Source organism: Sarcophilus harrisii, chromosome 1 (genome assembly GCF_902635505.1).
Source record: "Sarcophilus harrisii chromosome 1, mSarHar1.11, whole genome shotgun sequence".
NCBI classification, from domain to species: domain Eukaryota; kingdom Metazoa; phylum Chordata; class Mammalia; order Dasyuromorphia; family Dasyuridae; genus Sarcophilus; species Sarcophilus harrisii.
In genome coordinates this window covers 262,547,937-262,565,836 of record NC_045426.1, presented here as the reverse complement: position 1 = coordinate 262,565,836, position 17,900 = coordinate 262,547,937, and the positions used below count along the sequence as shown (strand labels likewise).

Genomic DNA, 17,900 nt, shown 5'->3' with positions numbered 1-17,900 from the left:
TTGGTCCAAATCCTCCATTTCCTTCTAGCTCCATGAAGTTAAAGTGATTCTTGAATATCCTTGTAGCTTTTTACCCTAACACTCTCAAACCTCTATTTACTCACCTGTCTTTGAATGATGTCAAGGAGAAAGTCTGGGTTTCTGCTCCTACATAGGAGATGACCAAGGCGGAGGGACTGATTAAGTCCTTTCACTTGCTCTAAGATGTGAGGAGGGGGTCTTCGTGGGGAGCCCCTACAAGAGAAAAGGTGAACTAACAAACTTTTGCACAATTACAAACCACTATGCCATATCTCACAACATGGGATAAAACAAGCCACCCATATGCTGAATGTTCTTCTCTTCTTCCTTTGTACTTTTTTTTTTCCTAAAAAAATTATTTGTTATAAGGAATGATTCTCTACAAAAAGAAAAGATATACAGGAAATGATCAAAGTAAAATATACCAATAAAGTTCCGTTAAAGGGGGGGTTAAACAATCCACCTAGAGTAAAGGAAAGGGTATTTGGGTAGAGATGGTAGAGCTCATTCATGTAATCAGACCTAAAATTTCAGACATGCATTTAATGGTAGGAGAGAAGATAGTGAGAACCCTAGAAGTGGGGAAAGGTAGGAAGCAAAGGATTTCTTACGAAGACTCAGGAAAACTACCCTAGATAGAATGCCTTACTGGGGATCCAAGCTGGTAAGCTGAGACAAAAGAAGGCTGCTGCTCTCAGTGATTGTTTGCTTGGTGGATGCAGCTGCTAGATGTCCCTCAAATGCCAGGATTTCCTGCTTTTCCCGCTGGGAAATCTGGAGTTCTCGATTAATCATCTCAGTGCGGGTCTCCTCATCCGTCAGGGTGCAAGGAGGATACGAGTAATTACTAGGGACCAAATGAGAAGAAACTTGTTATCATACTCTGTGTCAAATGATAAGTCCCACTAGACAGCACTGAAAGTCAAAAAGGGTCAAAACTCATAATGGTACCACTTACTTGGAACCACAGCTTGAGCTATCATCATGGAAGCCCCTATGGATCTATGAAAACACTAATAAAAGCTAAGTCTTTTCTAAGATTTTTCAACTTCAAAATACTTACTATTATCACCACTACTGGTCCAATAAATGTCATTCAAGAATATTTCATTAAACTTCTGTGTGTCTTTCCCCATAATTAATACCAAATTAAAAGGGAGAGAAAAAAATGGAGTACAAACAGGACTTCTGAATTTGAAAACTCACGATTTACACCATGGATTTTTCTTAAAATGGAGCCTATTAACTTTTCAAAACTTCAATATGATCAGTTCCCTTTGTAAATCTCTGTATTTTATACACTTCAAAACATTATTCTGAAAAGGGGTCCATGGGTTTTACCAGACTGTCAATGGGTTCATGATTAAAAAAAAAAAAAAAAAAAAAAAAAAAAAGAGGTTAATCCTGATCTAGTATAAACTACACAGAGGGGAAAAACTTACTTTGTCATCACCATTTCCATCAGCATCTTCAAAGTAGGGTATTCTTCCCAAGCTGCCAAACCTAAAGGATAAATACACAGCAATAAGGAGCAGGCAGGTGAAGCACTAGACCAGGTTGTTTTTTTAACGGTGTTTACCCATAAAATCAGCTAACAGGCATCTGTCAATGCTCAAATAGTGGGAAGGTCAAGCCTCCATGCATTCAATAATTTGGTTTCAGCTTTTCACCTAGTCCTCACCCCTCAGAGATAATCCCCCAGAAGTCAGACTGTAATCCATATTCTACACGACTGGCACTTAAAATCACCACATTCCAAGAAGTGCTTTTTGTACCATAAAAAGTAGTAAGTATGCTTACCAATATTTTCAGGATTAAATGCAGCTACCACGAGCAGGAGAGGCCATGCCTTCCAGTAAAGGGTTGAAATAGCAAGATTTGGGGGCTTGTATCTAAAACAACAGTGGAAAGTAGCAATCAGAATATATAGCTACTCGGAAAATAAATACCAAAGTAAGTTAGCACATAGTCAGATAGGCCATAGTAAGAAGAGGCAAAATGAGACCTTGAAGAGAAACTACCAATGTCCCCACAGTCTGAAGCTGAACTCTGAAACAGTGATTTTAGAATGATGTCATTCTGGAATGGGCAGCTAGGTGGCATAGTGGATAGGGTACTAAGTCTAGCGTCAGAAAGACTCATCTTCCTAAGTTCAAATCTAGTTTCAGACACCTACAAACTATGAGACCTGGGCAAGTCACTTCACCCAGTTTGCCTCAATTTCTTCATCTGTAAAATGAACTGGAGAAAGAAATGGCAAACCATTCCTGTATCTTTGCCAAGAAAACCCCAAACTGGGTCATGAAAAGTCAGATACAATTGAAAACAACTGAACAACAAACAACATTCAAGAAATGCTACAAAGAATACCCTAATTTTATATTTCGAATTCATTACTTTCAAAATGGGTTCACAGACCAGTGCTAAGAATTGCTGGCTTCACTCAATCTAATTTTTACCCTTTATCTGTTTATCGAATTGGATCAAAATTCACTACAAATTTTAGAAGATCAATAAATATTTGAATTATTAAATAGAATTTTATTCATATTTTAATAGTTTTTTGTAGAATATCATATTTGGGCAAAATTATTCTTTAAAGTTTTTTAGTGGAACACAAACATAAAAAATTGTCCATTTGAATTACTGAACGAAGTCAGACTACTTCCACAGATATCTTCTTTTGAAGAACAATATTGCTAAAAGGATTGTTCTCATTTAAAATATATGAAGACTGAAGTACCTTATGTTACATAATACACACGAAAACTGAAGTCTAGAACTCAATCCATTAGTTGAACAACAAGCAACACTTATAAAGCACCCACTACATGCTACTGTTAAGTGCTAAGTAGATACACAGACAAAAATGAAATAGCTCCTGGACTCAAAGGAATTAACCTTCCATCCTACATACACACAATACAAATGCAAAGTAATACAAAGGTCCTACGACTTTTGCAAAAGATGTCACTGACCACCTAATTCCTCTTATATTCCATTTTCTAAGAAGCAAATACTCCTGGGAGAAAAGGTTGCACTTGCCAGATATAAAGAAACATATTCTATTTAGAAAATGTTCAGCTTGGCACTTCTTGTTCAAGGTCCTGACATCTAAGGCATCTATGTAACCTTTCACTTTTTATATTTTTTGAAAGTCAGATGTAAGTTGATATTCAAAACACATTGCTCTCTTGGGGCATAATGCCATATCTAATTTCAATATTTCAACCAAACAATGTTGCTGAATTAACATTGGTCATGAAATCTTAAGTGAATTTATAAATAGATAATTCAATAAAGCATTGTCAGACATTGAGATGTAGGTTTTTTCTTTTCCTTTTTTAGTTCTATAAGCAGGGAGAAGGTGAAAAGGACTGGTTTTAGGTAAATATTATGTTACTTTTTTAGTAATATCATCTTATGTTTTTATATAACAATTTCAAGAAAAATAAATACTTTTATTATTATAATAAAAAAAAAGGAAAAAATGTTCAGCTTGGAGGCTGACCTCTGACCTTACCCAGGAGGGAGCTGGATATTCTCTGGATGATGGTATGTGCACAAGTTCAAAACAGCATCAATCAGCTGAATCCTCTCTACCCTTAGGACTTCCACATCTGAGGAGAAAAGAATATCCTATTCCAATATATGTAATAAGCATTATTAGTTGCTTTGAAATCCTACACCTTACAGTCTGAGATAAGACTTTGTTGGAATCTGACAATAAATAACACCCCCAGAGTAAAACTTCCCAGCAAATAAAGGGCTAGATAAAAGGCTTGGGCATTTACCTAACTCTTTCCAAATGAGGCAAGGAAAATGGTATACAGAACTATTGTGGGGGAAACCAATGTCTGGAATGATGACTAAAACTGTGGGGTGAAAAAGACAAGTGTCCAAGCAGGGGGTCAACTTTGTTAATAAGTCAAAGAAGCAGCCTTGTGAGAGTCCTAAGAGAACCTTACCGTCTGCCTGCACTGCTGCAGCTCGCTTCACCAAGTGGTCAGCAAGCTCCATGGCATCAGCAGGGCCTAGAGGGAGCTCCCTGGACAGCCCAATCACCAGGATACGCATCAATGTGTCTTCCAATATAGGAACCTCTGAACAGAGGCGGAGGAAAAAACTGAAATTGGAGAAGGAAGAGGTCACTACTGTTTCAATTTAATTTTCAAACCAGTGGAAACCACTGCCCAAAGCCAGAGAGACAATGCTAATTATCCCCATTTGGGGAATTCCCCCAAACCCTAGAACGTCATCTTCATAAGGCATGCATTTTTGAACAGAATCACATGTAAATTTGTTTAACTAAGCATAGCTGTCATAAGGGATTTTTTTTTCTTTTTTCTTAGGGTAGGTATGGGGTGGTGTAAAAGAAGAAAAAAATGCTTAAGTGAAAAAAAAATTTTTTAAGAGCATAATTTTTTTTTTAAAAAGAACTTAAGTTGAACCAAGAATTCTAGTTAGAATCAAAGAGTTCTAAAAACTGTTCAAGTGAAATCTACATTCCACAGCTGTCCCACAGATTATCCTAAGCTAGAGAAAACAAAGTAAAACTTACTTGCGGTCACTTTCTGGGGGCCAATTGTCCCATTTGTAGTAGGTTTCTGGCTGTTCTGTAAACAGCACTTTGTGGAGGCTGCACAGAGAAAGAAATAAAAGAAATTCAACATATAAGAAACTATTATCACAGGCTATTTCCTAAGTTTTAGAGCTCTGTCGACACTGGCACAAATAGATAGCTGGCTAAGGAGTCAGGAAGACCCAGGTTCTAGAGCTTCTGACACTTCTAGATATGAAGAATCATTTAACCTCTGTCTTATGCAGTTCTTAAGGACTGTAAATTGAGAGCAAATGCTGGCCTGCACTGGTGGTACTAAGAAGCTAACATTTATATAGCACTTTAAGATGGAAAATACTATCTCTTTTGATCTTTACAAAAACCTTAGGAGGCAGATGAAATTATCATCTCTATTTTACAGATGAGTAAACTGAGACTGAAAGCGGTAACATGAATTGCCCAGGGTCCCATAGTTAGTGTCTATAGCAAGATTTGAAGACAACTCTTCCAGACTCCAGGTCCAGCGCTCTATCCATTGAGCCACCAGCTGCCCCAGGGCTAATTTCATTACAGATCCCCAAATGGAATGAAGAACTCTATCCTAAAGATTTCAGAAGACTTTTCAGTTTACCAAGAAGCCTTTAACAAAAATCTCCTCAAGGGTAGGAAAAATGCTCTGGAGGTTCTCATAGTCAATCCGTAATGCCACCCCAAAATGAGGACTACTGACAAGTAAGTGATATCTAAGCTTCACTTGATATTAGTGTCATAAAACATAATTCCAAACAAGACACAGAATATTCCCCTTGAAACTGAAAAAAGAGCTACATGAGCCTCCCACTGACAGTGATAGTATTGTCATTTAGTTTGAAAGGACCATTTACTTTATTTTCACTAGTAGTTACTAAATGGAAGCAATCAATGAAGAGTGTTCTCTCAATGGTCAATCCCCCCACACACACTTGCTCCTGCTGCTCTAATTTGAATCCCATCATAGGCTACAAATTGCTGATAAGATGACACTATTTACAAAAAGAAGGCCTGAAGCAGGTGTTTGTTTTTGTTTTCCAAAGACAGTTTTTAAAAGAAAATCATCAGAGACTCATACCAATGTACATAGTCTTTGGGAGCCAGTTTGCTGATAGAAGGGACAACGGTGTGGAGCCACCAAACAGCATCACGCTGAATTGCAGCTATCTGGTTCTGGAATGATCGTAACACTTCTAGATCTGAAAAAGACAAATAAATATTCAAATGCAACTCCACATTAGCTTAAAGGGGGAGAGAGCAATATATGGTTATTTACTTTAACTTTGCAAACATTAAGTAACTACAGTGAACAGGGCATTGTTCTAGGGCCTGGGGGAGAAGTAACTCTGAATAAAACAACTCATGTCTTCATGGAGATTAGTGGGGCATATAATGTACATAAATGAATCTAGACTAATATAAGATGTGACTTCATATGTTATATGAGGTGTGACTGGGAAAATCATGACCAACTCTGGTCATGAAATCAGGAAAGTCCAAAAATCATTAAGGAATGAGGCTCCATGAAGCTAGCAGTTATACATCAAACCAAGATGCTGGTTTGGAAGAACACCCCAATTACTGAACATGAACTAATGTAGATACTTCTCCAAGTAAACCCTGAATGCAACAAAAATGCAAGCTAAGCCCTTTGCTCTATTAACATCCCTTGTATTAAGACTAAGCACAGTGAATAGAGAATAAGACTTAGAGCCAAGAAGACCTAAGTTCAAGTTCTGTCTTGACACATACTAGGTGTAAGTCATTTAACCTCGTTACAGTGAGTGCACTAGGCAACTTATCTCTAAAACTATACACTGAGGAGGTACTGACCTCCATTGGTAGAAGAAATTTCTTTAAGAGAAATCTTTAAACCAATTAATACTCTCTCTCTCTCTCTCTCTCTGTTAAAAATAAAGTAGACTGATCTTTCTAGGCCTTCAACACCTCTCTGCATCCCTATATTAAAATTACAGAAGACCACTATTGCTGGGCCTCCATTTGCTCATTCATGAAAATGAAAGAGCCAGACTAAGATCAATATCATCAACTCTAATAGCAACAGATTTCTATGGGCAGCATGATAATTTAGAAAAGCACAAATTAACCTTATCTATGTCTTGCTGTGTTTTTATTTTTCCAAACATTTCTCACTAACATTTGCACATCTAGTTCAGCCTTCCTGGCAGCCTAAAGCCAAACGAATAGTCTGGACACCTCTGGACTAGAGGACCTTTGAGGCCCTTCAAATTCAAACTTCCCATGATCCAAAGATTAAAATAACAGCATTAAATTTTAAACAACTAAAATCTACAAATAATCAAATAACACATTTCTCCTTAAAGCTACTATTAGAATCAATAGCCAAACTGATTGAGATGTCATCCACACCCTTTCCATTTGTCTCCTAAACTCCACTAAAGTACTCACAAAGAATGCAATGACCAAAACAGAAGCAGTAAAAGAAGCCAAGAAAATAATTTCCCAATTAGCCTGCCAGTCCCCGAATCCAAAGCTGAAATGCTTATGTTAACACTCTTAATTATATTGACAGAAATAGAAAAAGAAAAATCTCCTTTCTTGCTGTTTTAAGTACTCTTCTCTACAAGGCCCTATCATATTCCCTCAGCTGACTAGTTAAAGGTGCGGAGAGGTTTTGGAGGCTTTCTGCACCCCAGCCTCTTGCCACTGCCACTCCTGAACTTCCCTATCACCCAATCTTGTCATCTGCCTTGTTTCCAAAATAAGTCAGTTCTCCAGGACTTACTTTTCTTTTCTCCTTTATCCCATGCAATCCCAGCCTCTTTCACTTGGGCAGTTATGCCCAACATCATGGATACAGCCAGTAGGTCAGTTATGTGGATCACAAAGCGCTCCTAAAACCAAAATATGACACACACTCAGATCAGAAGAGCCTAATATTTTACATCCCAATACTTTTTCTACATGTTTAACTTGTTAAGATGATATGGCAAGAAATGACCAAGAAATTTATCTACAAGTAGAGAAGTCACATGATAGTAAAGAGTAAAATTCCTGAGTTAGGCAAGGGAAGATTGATTTAAATAGTAGAGAAATATACATACATATATATAAAATGGGGGGGGGGGGAGGGGGAAGAAATATATTGCTTGAACCAAATAAATGAAAATTGCATAAGAATTCCAGTGACACCAGAAAAATGAGAGGCCTGTTCCTCATTCAAATCTCATCAAGAAGCTGACTAAAAAAAATCAGAATGTATATGAAATGTAGTAATCAAATATAGAAGGTTCCGAGATATAAATACCTTGAATTCCATTTCTAGATATTGTGGTTCCTTGCGTTCCTGCATGAGCCCAAGGCAAAATGCCTGGAAATTAATCTCATGCTTGGTCTGTTTGATTATCTCTCGAAGCAGGGCCCGGGAAGCTCTCAGGTAATCATCTTTATTAGTCAACAGATCCTGGAACACCATTGCTAGGAACTACAGTCAGTTATCAACAAACAAAGTAAAGACAAGGTCCTGTTAAAATCATACATAATCTAATGTCTTTAAAAGTCAAGTATTAAATCTATGGCAGTAAAACGTAGAAGGTTCCAAATGGTCTATACTCTACTTAAAATATTACACTGCCAAAGATGAAAGAAGGTCAGATATAAGAACTAACATGACAATTACTACTATAACCTACACAAAATCAGTGCTTTACGTTAGTGCTGTTTCAACATAACATTAATCATCAACAGGTCTTTTTCTAGAGCCTTTATAAGTAATTCTCAAGAGGAAAAAACCCACAGATTCAAGTCATTACTATAAATGTTACCATCAGCCAAATAGGTCATAACACCAAAAATCAAATGTCAGGGCTCTGGAAATTAATCTAGCCTGAGAAGATGATATAACTAATTACTGGCACCTTGCCATATTTAATTATTGACAGTCTATTAATCAGTTTAAAGATCCTACTCTTAATTACAAGCTGGATCTCCTGTAGGCTGCTACTTGCTACGTCTGAAATGAAAATGACCTACAATCAACCATCAAGGAAAGCTATCCAAGAGCACCTTTGGGGCCAGCTCTGAACTATGCTGCAGCACAGTGTACAAGATCTGCATGTTGTTTGGGTTTCTTGCATTTGAGAGTTCATTGAAAATCACAAACTTGACTGTAGTGCCCAGATTATCCCTGTGGGCATTTAGTAGTTCCCTGAAAACAAAATCAAAGACCAAAGTAAATGATTATCAGGAACATGTTACTAGGACAAAACTTTACTTCTCCATATTTACATCCTCTTCTCAAGGTTCTTACCTGACACAGAGCATGTAATGGTTGAGAAGGACTTTGGGTTTGAGTCGGATTTTGATAAGGCTGGAAATGACTTCCATATCCTCTGAACCATGAGTGCCACAGTTCATGCAAACAGACATCAACAGGTCCTGGGCTGGCCTGGTCAACTACAGAGATGAGAGATGAATGATAATAGTGAAGGACACAATGACCTTTCTGGGTCCAGACATACAGATCCTCATATACGTGGAGATCATGCTAGAGTCCAAAGGAAATTCCTTGTCCTTGCTCCAAGAAAATCGCTCACCTTAGGGTTCTGCAGCCACATCTCCAGCCTTTGCACAGCCATCAGTCGCACTTCTTTGTAGCCACACGTTGCAGTTAGGAGCCGCAGGAGATTCCGAGAGACATTGTCCATAGGCTGTCGACGGTTCAATTGGTCTCGAAGCATGTCAAGGACATATTCTTCCACACTCTCGGCAAGATCCTCATACCTGAGGAAGAAGAGAGAAGTCAATCCTAAGTCAACTCAAGTCTAACTCTTCTCGTCTTCCAGTCAAGTAAGGAAAGGTCTCTGATTCACAGCCTCTTTATGCTCAATTAAGAGTAACTTAACCAAACATTCACTGGTAGCAATCATGATCAGCCTCCACATACCTGGGCATGAGTTGTCCCTCTTGCTCTGGGCTCAACTTCTCCTCTGCAATCAGCAGTTCAGTCTGACTATCTTCTTCCTCAGTAAGGGATGGATGAGGACTGTTACCTAGACAGACAGGGATCCTTGTGATACAAACTTTCTTCACCTTTAATTCTGAGGCACCCTCAGCACCTACATCACATGGCACTTTCTATAAAAAGAAGTTTGTGGCCTCTTTCTTTGGCCCCTACTGTGTGTCAGATATATAGATAGAGATAGAGATATAGCTGGGTACATGAAGTACTAGGAATTCAAAACTAAAGCTATAGATAGGCCTTGACAAAGAATATACCTTCTTTTAGAGAAATATACCTTCTATATGAAGGGAGGCTACATGTAGGCAAAAAAGGATGCTATCCCACTTTTTTTACTTTATTTTTCTTGGTGTTTTTTTTTTTTTTGATCTCCACTTTCTTTGACAACATAAATACAGAAATATGTTTTGCATGACTGCATGTATATATTCTATATCAAATTGCTTGCCTTCTCAAGGGAGCAAGAGAATCTGGAACTCAAAAATTAAAAAAAAATATTAAAACCTTTTACATATAATTAGAAAAAATATTTCTTAAAAAAAAAAAAAAAGTATACCACCTTGACAGGGACAAAGGAGAGCTTCAGACAAAGTTCTATACAAAACAACTAAGCAGAAAGAAAGTACTTTATGATCAAGGGGAGGAGAGAAGAGGGTTCTGAGATGTAGGAGAGGAGTTCGTCAGTGAAGGAATAATTTATGGAGGTGGATAACTAAACTGAACCTTAAAGAATTGAGAATTATCAAACCAAATTAGAGGCAATGAAGTGCTTCTATACAATCACTAACTTTCACTCTCTTAGTATCTTCAGTCTCTTCTGGCACCTTACCAGCACTGAGGTCTCCTCCACTGCGCCCCATCTCTCCTTGTAACAACATGCTTTTGGGAGGCATCTTGGTATTAAATGCTGTCTGGATATTATCAACAAAAGTCTTGCAGTGAGGGCTATCCACCCAGATCCGCTCCCCTAGGGAATCTTCAATGTAAACCTGGACAGGATGGCAAGACCAGAAAAATAATCAGATAGAAAAAGAGAGAAGTTTGCTCCATATCATTAAGTATTCTCCTGAATTTCTCTCTTGTTTTAGGAGTAAAGGCCTCTGATCTCCAACCAAGATTTCTGCTAGATGCTGGGGAAACAGGGGAGAGAGGGATAGAGGAAGCAGTTCCTATCCTCATTCATGGAGCTCACAATCTGACAAGAGGATCCGATTCAAATGTCACTGTACAAGAACAACTGAGAACAGTCTAAAAACAGTGCAGCAGTATGGTACAATGGAAGTGTGAAGTCAGAGGACCCAAGTTCGAGTTCCACCTCTACAACTTAACATTTGTGTGACCAGAAGTAAGACACTTAAAACTCTTCAACCAGTTTCCTCATCTATAAGATGGAAAATGAGGAAGCTGCTTTAAAGGATCTATGAACTCCCTTTCAGTTCCAATGCTATGGAAAGTACAAGTGCTGTGTGAGATTCACTCATTACTAATTAGGAAACTGAAGTGTGGTTTCCTAAAATGAAGTGGCATTTAAGATGGACCTCAATAAGCATAAAAGATAGCATTCTAGGCATAGAGAATAATATCAATAAATGCAAAAAAATGAAAAAGTTCTGAATATATATAAGAAGCAGGTAGAAATTCAGTTTGTCCAGAGCACAATGGATGTGTAAGGGGCCAGTGTAAAAGAAGGCTGAGAGGGTAGAGAGTGCCTAGGTTTCAAAGCTTTCTAAAAATAGACCAGGTCATCTTGGGGAAAAGTGGGGAAGGGGTCCCTTTTACTGCAGATCTTCAAGTGAAGGCCATTTATCAGGTGGGTTAAAAGAGGAATTTATTTTCAGATACTGGTTGGACTTGACAATCTCTAAACTCCTTTCTAATTCTGACTATATGAGGATGTAAAAGGCCTTGAATGGCAGATTAAGAAAGCCAAACTTTATTCAACTGGCAACAGGGAATCACGAAGGACTGTTTAGAAAGGATTAGATCTGTGCATAAGGAACATTTAATATGGAAATAATGTGAATGACAAAGTGAAATGAGGAGGGACTAGGAAGTAGAAAAACCAGTTAGGAGATTACTGTAGTAGTTGAAGCAGATAGTAATGAGGTCCAAGTCTAATGCAGTATGTTCAAAATAAAAAGGAAGGAACGTGAAAGATATCTGTAGGATAGATCAAACAGAACTTGGTAACTGATTGAATCTGAAAGATGAGGGAAGATAAAAAAGGGGAAAGGAGCAGGGAATAAAACATTTATACAATGCCTACAATCTGCCAAGATTCTATACTAAGCCATATACAAATAGTATCTCATTTGATCCTCACAAACACCCAGAAGGTACTGTTATTATCCTATTCTTACAGTTGAGGAAACCGAAACAATCACAGGTTAAGTGATTTGTCTAGGGTCACACAGTTAGCAAGCATTTGAATCAAAGTTAAAGCCAAAGATTCAAACATATGAAAATGGGTGAATACTGGGTCCAATGACAGAGATAGGGAAGTAAAGAGGAAAACTTAATTTTGGAGGAAAGATGGTAAATTCGGTTTTAGTCCCAATGAGTTTGAGATACTACTCAACATCAACAGCATCTTAATAGTGGTTAACACTTAAGAGTTAAGAAGACCTGGGTTCAGATACTACTTCTGATCCTAGCTATATAGTAACAGGCAGGTCATTTAATTTGAGTTTCAAATAAATTATAAAATGAGGAGAGTGAACTAGATGCCTTCTAAGATGCCTTCCAATTTCTAAATCTGTGATTCTATGATTAAAGTATAGATGTACTGTAGGTCACTGAAATCTAAGTCTCCAAACACAAAGAGAATTCAGGGCTGGAGGCAGAGATTTAGGAATTATGTGTACAGAAATGACAGTTGAAACACTAAGGGTGGATAAATAGAATATAAGCTCTCTGAGGAGTATGTATGTTTTATCTTATTTGTAGATATTCAACAAATACTTAGTGAAATCAAAGAAACAAAGACAGTATAACTCAATGAAGTGAAGTAGAAAGGTAGTTCTTTAGAAACATGCTGATTCAGCCTATTATCTGTCCTGGAGTCCTAATATGTCACTCTTCCTTCACCTTAGATAATCCCTTCATCATTCTATACAATAATTTCAAATTACCTTGACAAAGATCTCAGGCCAGTTCTCATCCTCTTCATATGCAGCCATGAGTAGGTTACAAGCTAGCACAGAAACCAGGCTGTTTCCTTTGGCTTTGAAGTTAATGGAAGCATCACGGCGAAGAAGACTGCACAATGCCTATAAGAGATCACCCAGAAATCAAACCTTATACATCACAACAAAGGGGAATAATTGTTAAGAGCCAATGTGGTAAATTCTCATTTATCTTGTGCTTTTATATAGCCATTAATATATACCATAATGAATGTGACTTTAAACAAAGAATATATATGACAGGGATTCTATGAGGACAAAAGTGAAAACTAGAGGTCTCATTAAGCTCCATTAAACAGTTTGCCATATGTCTCTTACCTCAATAACTCCCTCTGTGGCAAATATATTGGGTTTGATTTTTGCCAAGTACATCAGGCTCAAGTACAGTGTAGTGTCTGGTTTGGCTCGGGTCATTTTAAGTTGTTTCACAGCTCCACACAGTACGCCCTCAATTCTGTCATCATTTCCCTCAGACTCTGAAGCTTCAATCTCATCCAGCAGGACTGTGGGCAGAACTGTCAAAAGCAACCGAGTACTAAATCAAAGTGAGAAAGCAAAACCAGAACAAAGCTGACTATTTCTTTGGCTATTACTATTTCTTGAGTGATTCTAACTCAAAATTAACTATTTTTAGCATCTCAGTGAAAATCCACATGACTTTGTCATCAAGAACCAAGATGCTATTTAGCATTTTATGCTTTTAAAAGCACTTTCACATTCTTATCCATTGTCTCATTTGGGTCCTCATTACTCTGGTATTTCTTAGTGTAATTTAAAGCAGGGAAGACAGACACGGTGGGGAGGGGGAGGGGAGACTGCTAACCAATAACAATATATCATACCTATGTAATATTTTTAACTCTCCCATCAATTGCCTTATTTGTTGTTATATATTATTTGCTTATCATGGATTAAAAGCTCTTCATGAACCAGTTTCTCTTTATTTTGTAGTACACTTACTCATACATTCTCTGTCCTAGCCAAATAGGATTATAAACATTCCTCGAATCCCAAATGAACTATTTCTCTTTTCTCAGAATCCTAGTCTTAAAGGGATTCAAAACTCTCAAGTCAGATATGTCACCTCTTCCATGGAGCCTTCCCTGATCCCCTGCAGTTGTTAGCATTCTTTCCCCTCTCAATTCACTATATTTCTACTATATTCACTGTATATATACTTATATAGATACAAGAATGAATACTTGACTTATTTGTATACATGTAAAGGGTGACCTCTTTGAGGACAGGGACTGTTTCAATTCTGTCCCTGTAGCCCCAGTGACTTGTTCACAGTGCTTGTTAAAATGTTAAATTGGATCAAAGCCACATATTTGTAAAGCCCTGTAAAGTTTACAAAGCCTTTTCATAAACATATGATATCACTTGTTCCTTCATAAAAACCCTGTAAGATGAAGAAATATAATTCTTAAATGGATCCTTATCAATGCATTTAATCCTTTCTTCCCCTTTAACACCCTAGGAAATACCCTGTACTGACTGTTCCTAACAATTTCTTCAAACTTTCAATCCTTTTTACCACTTCTTCTCTCAAGTTTTAAAGTGTAAAAGAGGTGAAATTGAGGAACTCTTCATAGGAGACTGTTATTTTCTCAGTTAAGCAAGAGGTGAGGCTCCCTTAAGTCCTCACTCATTCATTTCTCCTTCATTCCAGGCTCAGAGGATGAAGTGGCCTTCCTATCTGCCAAGGTCAATCCTTCCACCTAGGTTCTTAATCCCATCTCATATCCTCCAAGAGTGTTGCTTGTGCCAATGATTTCTCTCATATTTCATTTCCCCCTCGGTACTGACTTCTCCCAAGCCTCCAATCCCCTCATTTTACAGATGAGAAAACTAGGCCTGAGGAAAATTAAATAATTTTCCCAAGGTTGTCACAATCTGTTTCTAGCTTATCTTTCCAGAATTATTTCATACTTCAGAACTCATCATGCCATCTCCTGCATTTATGCCTTTACTGCTGCCCCCCAAAACCTAGAAACACCCTGCTCACTATCACTTCTAAGATTTCTTGGCTTCCTCTCAAAGTTCAACTCAGATGTCATTTCCTACCTAATCAAAGTGTTTCCTGATCTTCTCAGTTGTTGGCGTTCTGACTATTTTCCTCAAATTACCTCATATTTATTTACCTGTTTACGTGACATATCCCTAGTATAACAAGGCTCAGAGCTATTCTTTTTTTGTCTCAGTATCCTTAGTATGGTGCTTTGCACATGTCATGTTAAGTTTTTGACTTACATGACATTCACATTGGTTTACAAAGTACTTTACATACATTCACTGATTTGAGTTTCACAACTCTTGTAAAAAGTATTATCCTCCTTATTTCATAATCCAGATCTCTTCTGACTCCAAGTTCAACGCTCTTTCCAAAGCACCAAACTACTTCTCAAGTCCTATAGTGACTTGCACAGTGTTAAGAACACAGCAGATACTCAGGTAGGTCCTTTGCTGAACTAATTATTTCTAAGACAGGCTGCCTGGGGCAATCTAGGGAAAATTACTTTACCTTCAATTGGTACCACAGATGGTTCCTTGATAGAGGGGGAAATGGCCCGTTTTTCTGCCACAGCTGCCTCAGCCAGGCGCCCCAGAGCACTGAGTGGAGGAGTGGAGGAAAGCTTGGGACGTTTTGTGAGGCCAGTCAAGGCTGAGGCTCCCGATAAAGCAGATGCAGCATCTCGCTTCCGTTCAGAGGGTAAACCTGAAGGAGCTGGCTTCAGCAAGGCTACTGTCGCTTTTGACTCATTGGCTTGGCCTTTTGAGCCTAAGGCGATGAAATCCCCAGGAGGAGGGTGCCCTATGACAAAAGAGAAAAAAAGAAACCATAGAATCCCAGAACTGACAGGTCCCTTAGAGGCCATCTAATCTTTTCCTAAGGCCCAGAGATGAAGTAACTGAACCATTATATCACATGGGTAGTAAGTGATATAGAACTAAGTAGTTAAAAAGTTAGAAGTTAAGAAATATTTTTTCTTAACACAATCAATGTCCCTTCAATTTTATCATGTCTCTCTTAAAATCAAGGCTTCAAAGGGCAGTTTAAGATATCAAAGCAGCTCTTGTCTTGGGTGGTATCTTTTGGAGGTTCATTTCCTAAATGTCTTTGGCATTTTGGTGAATCCTAGTTTACTATGAGTAGCAGGAATTTGCCCCCAACAAACACTATCACTTCTTGGTGTGCAGTGGAATGCTTCAAAGTTTGCAAAACACGTGACACAACCTCACTTCTGCCTGGTGAAACCTATTATATACTGGGATAGTGTTCTCTGTTTTACGACTGTAAGTGTTACTATCCCCCCTTTACAGAGGAGGCAATTGAGGGGGAAAAACTGCACGAACTGTCTGTCCATGGTTGCAGGACTGCTAAGTCCTACAGGCAGAGATGCAAACCCAGACAAAAGCTCCATCTACCTTACACAGTGCTGCAAAAATTTTGGTGCTGTCCTGAGCCTTAATGGTCTAAAACTGGGCTAAGACTGTAGGAAACCGTGTGTAAGAAAGAGTCTCTGTGTAGTTACACAGCAAGAAGTTTCGGAATTCATGGAATGCTCTTAAGAATCCAAATGCAAGTCCTCAAACGGAGATCCAAGGATCGGAACAGGGCAGAACCTAAGCCTTCTGACTCCAGATTCAGTCCTATTAGTTCCTACAATTTGTTATCTACCACAGAAGGAAAGCCCCTCTTGGGGGTCTGCCAGGTTCCAGGCCCCTCGTTTTACAAATGAGGAAACTGAGGCACAGAGGACTTAAAGAGACTCGTCAACAGGGGCTCTCTCCATTGCCCCAGGCGGTTCCCGGGCCGGCACTCCCATTTTGCAGATGGGGAAACTGAGGCGCCCCAGTCCTTGGAAGCTCACCGGAAGGTTTGGCCACGGCGCTGGGCCTGCGGACCGTGGTCGGCTTGGCTCGGTTCATCTTGCCCAGTTTGGCGTTCCCGGGGGCTGCGGGGTCGCCTGCAGAGAGAGCAGGTTGGAGGGGAAGAGGGGCGGGAGTCAGGCGGGCCAGAGCGAGGACGCGGCCCCGAGCAGGCCGCCACTTTGGGGGGGGGGGGGCCCCGACGCCCCTACGGTGGCTCAGAGGGCCAAGAGGGGAATGGGCGGGGGAGGGGGGGGGTCTAGGGGTGGGGGCGGGGAGGTCAGAAGAGCCGGAGGGGAGGTTCCCCCGAGGAGGATTATGGGAAGGTGGGGGTGCACGGCGTCTCAGGAAGAGGCAGCCAGGCGGGGCCTGGGGGAGGTGACGTCTCGGAGCCCAGGCGGCGGAGTGTCCCGGCGAATGCACCCAACTCACCCACCTACAGCCCACAACACGGACCCTCAGTTTTGCCGCCGCCGCCGCCACCGCCGCCCCCGCCACCGCCGCGCCGGATCCGGAAACTCATCTGCCTCCTCTCGCTCTCTCGCTCTCTCCGTCTCTCTCGCTCTTTCTTTCCTTCTTTCTCTCCCTCTTCTCTCTCTCTCCCCCCACCTCGAGTTCCGCGCCGTCCCGGAACCAAAATAGCTCGGAGGAGCATGGGATTGGGATGGAGGCGGGGACGGGGAGGCGGGGCGGCGTCTACGCCGCGCCTACAGCGCCTCCCCGGAATCGCGCGGCCGGGAGGCGGAACTGCAGCTTGGCGCTGGTTCTCCCCCCCCCCCTCCCCCGCCCTTGGCCGGGCGCTGTTTCTCCGGAGCCGAGGATGCTCCCGAGCGGAGGATGCTCCCGAGCCGAGGATGCTCCCGAGCGGAGGATGCTCCCGAGCGGAGGATGCTCCCGAGCCGAGGATGCTCCCGAGCCGAGGATGCTCCCGAGCGGAGGATGCTCCGAGCCGAGGATGCTCCTGAGCCGAGGATGCTCCCGAGCGGAGGATGCTCCCGAGCCGAGGATGCCCGAGCGGAGGATGCTCCCGAGCGGAGGATGCTCCCGAGCGGAGGATGCCCCGAGCCGAGGATGCTCCCGAGCGGAGGATGCTCCCGAGCGGAGGATGCTCCCGAGCGGAGGATGCTCCCGAGCGGAGGATGCTCCCGAGCCGAGGATGCTCCCGAGCGGAGGATGCTCCCGAGCGGAGGATGCTCCCGAGCGGAGGATGCTCCCGAGCCGAGGATGC

At 40.6% G+C, this 17,900-nt stretch overlaps 1 protein-coding gene across 4 annotated transcripts in view; it reads right to left on the bottom strand.

The window, feature by feature from the left end:
- The window catches only part of INTS1 (integrator complex subunit 1), a 45,405-nt gene extending 27,999 nt beyond the window's left edge, over positions 1–17,406 (bottom strand). Inside the window, exons 1-20 of one of the 4 annotated variants that reach the window (XM_031941349.1) lie at positions 17,129–17,406; positions 16,675–16,770; positions 15,324–15,614; positions 13,118–13,314; positions 12,746–12,883; positions 10,444–10,603; positions 9,540–9,645; positions 9,190–9,376; positions 8,904–9,049; positions 8,660–8,801; positions 7,902–8,078; positions 7,380–7,488; positions 5,691–5,811; positions 4,583–4,660; positions 3,990–4,147; positions 3,545–3,641; positions 1,822–1,913; positions 1,464–1,524; positions 671–868; positions 105–234 (exon numbers count right to left, since the gene is read on the bottom strand). In XM_031941349.1, the coding sequence (XP_031797209.1) occupies positions 105–234; positions 671–868; positions 1,464–1,524; positions 1,822–1,913; positions 3,545–3,641; positions 3,990–4,147; positions 4,583–4,660; positions 5,691–5,811; positions 7,380–7,488; positions 7,902–8,078; positions 8,660–8,801; positions 8,904–9,049; positions 9,190–9,376; positions 9,540–9,645; positions 10,444–10,603; positions 12,746–12,883; positions 13,118–13,314; positions 15,324–15,614; positions 16,675–16,770; positions 17,129–17,327 (2,883 nt within the window). In that variant the 5' untranslated portion in view covers positions 17,328–17,406. Of the gene's footprint in view, positions 1–104; positions 235–670; positions 869–1,463; positions 1,525–1,821; positions 1,914–3,544; positions 3,642–3,989; positions 4,148–4,582; positions 4,661–5,690; positions 5,812–7,379; positions 7,489–7,901; positions 8,079–8,659; positions 8,802–8,903; positions 9,050–9,189; positions 9,377–9,539; positions 9,646–10,443; positions 10,604–12,745; positions 12,884–13,117; positions 13,315–15,323; positions 15,615–16,674; positions 16,771–17,104 lie in introns of all 4 variants that reach the window. The other 3 variants (XM_031941330.1, XM_031941337.1, XM_031941342.1) reach the window with 3 other exon arrangements.
- Between the last annotated feature and the right edge of the window lie 494 nt (positions 17,407–17,900).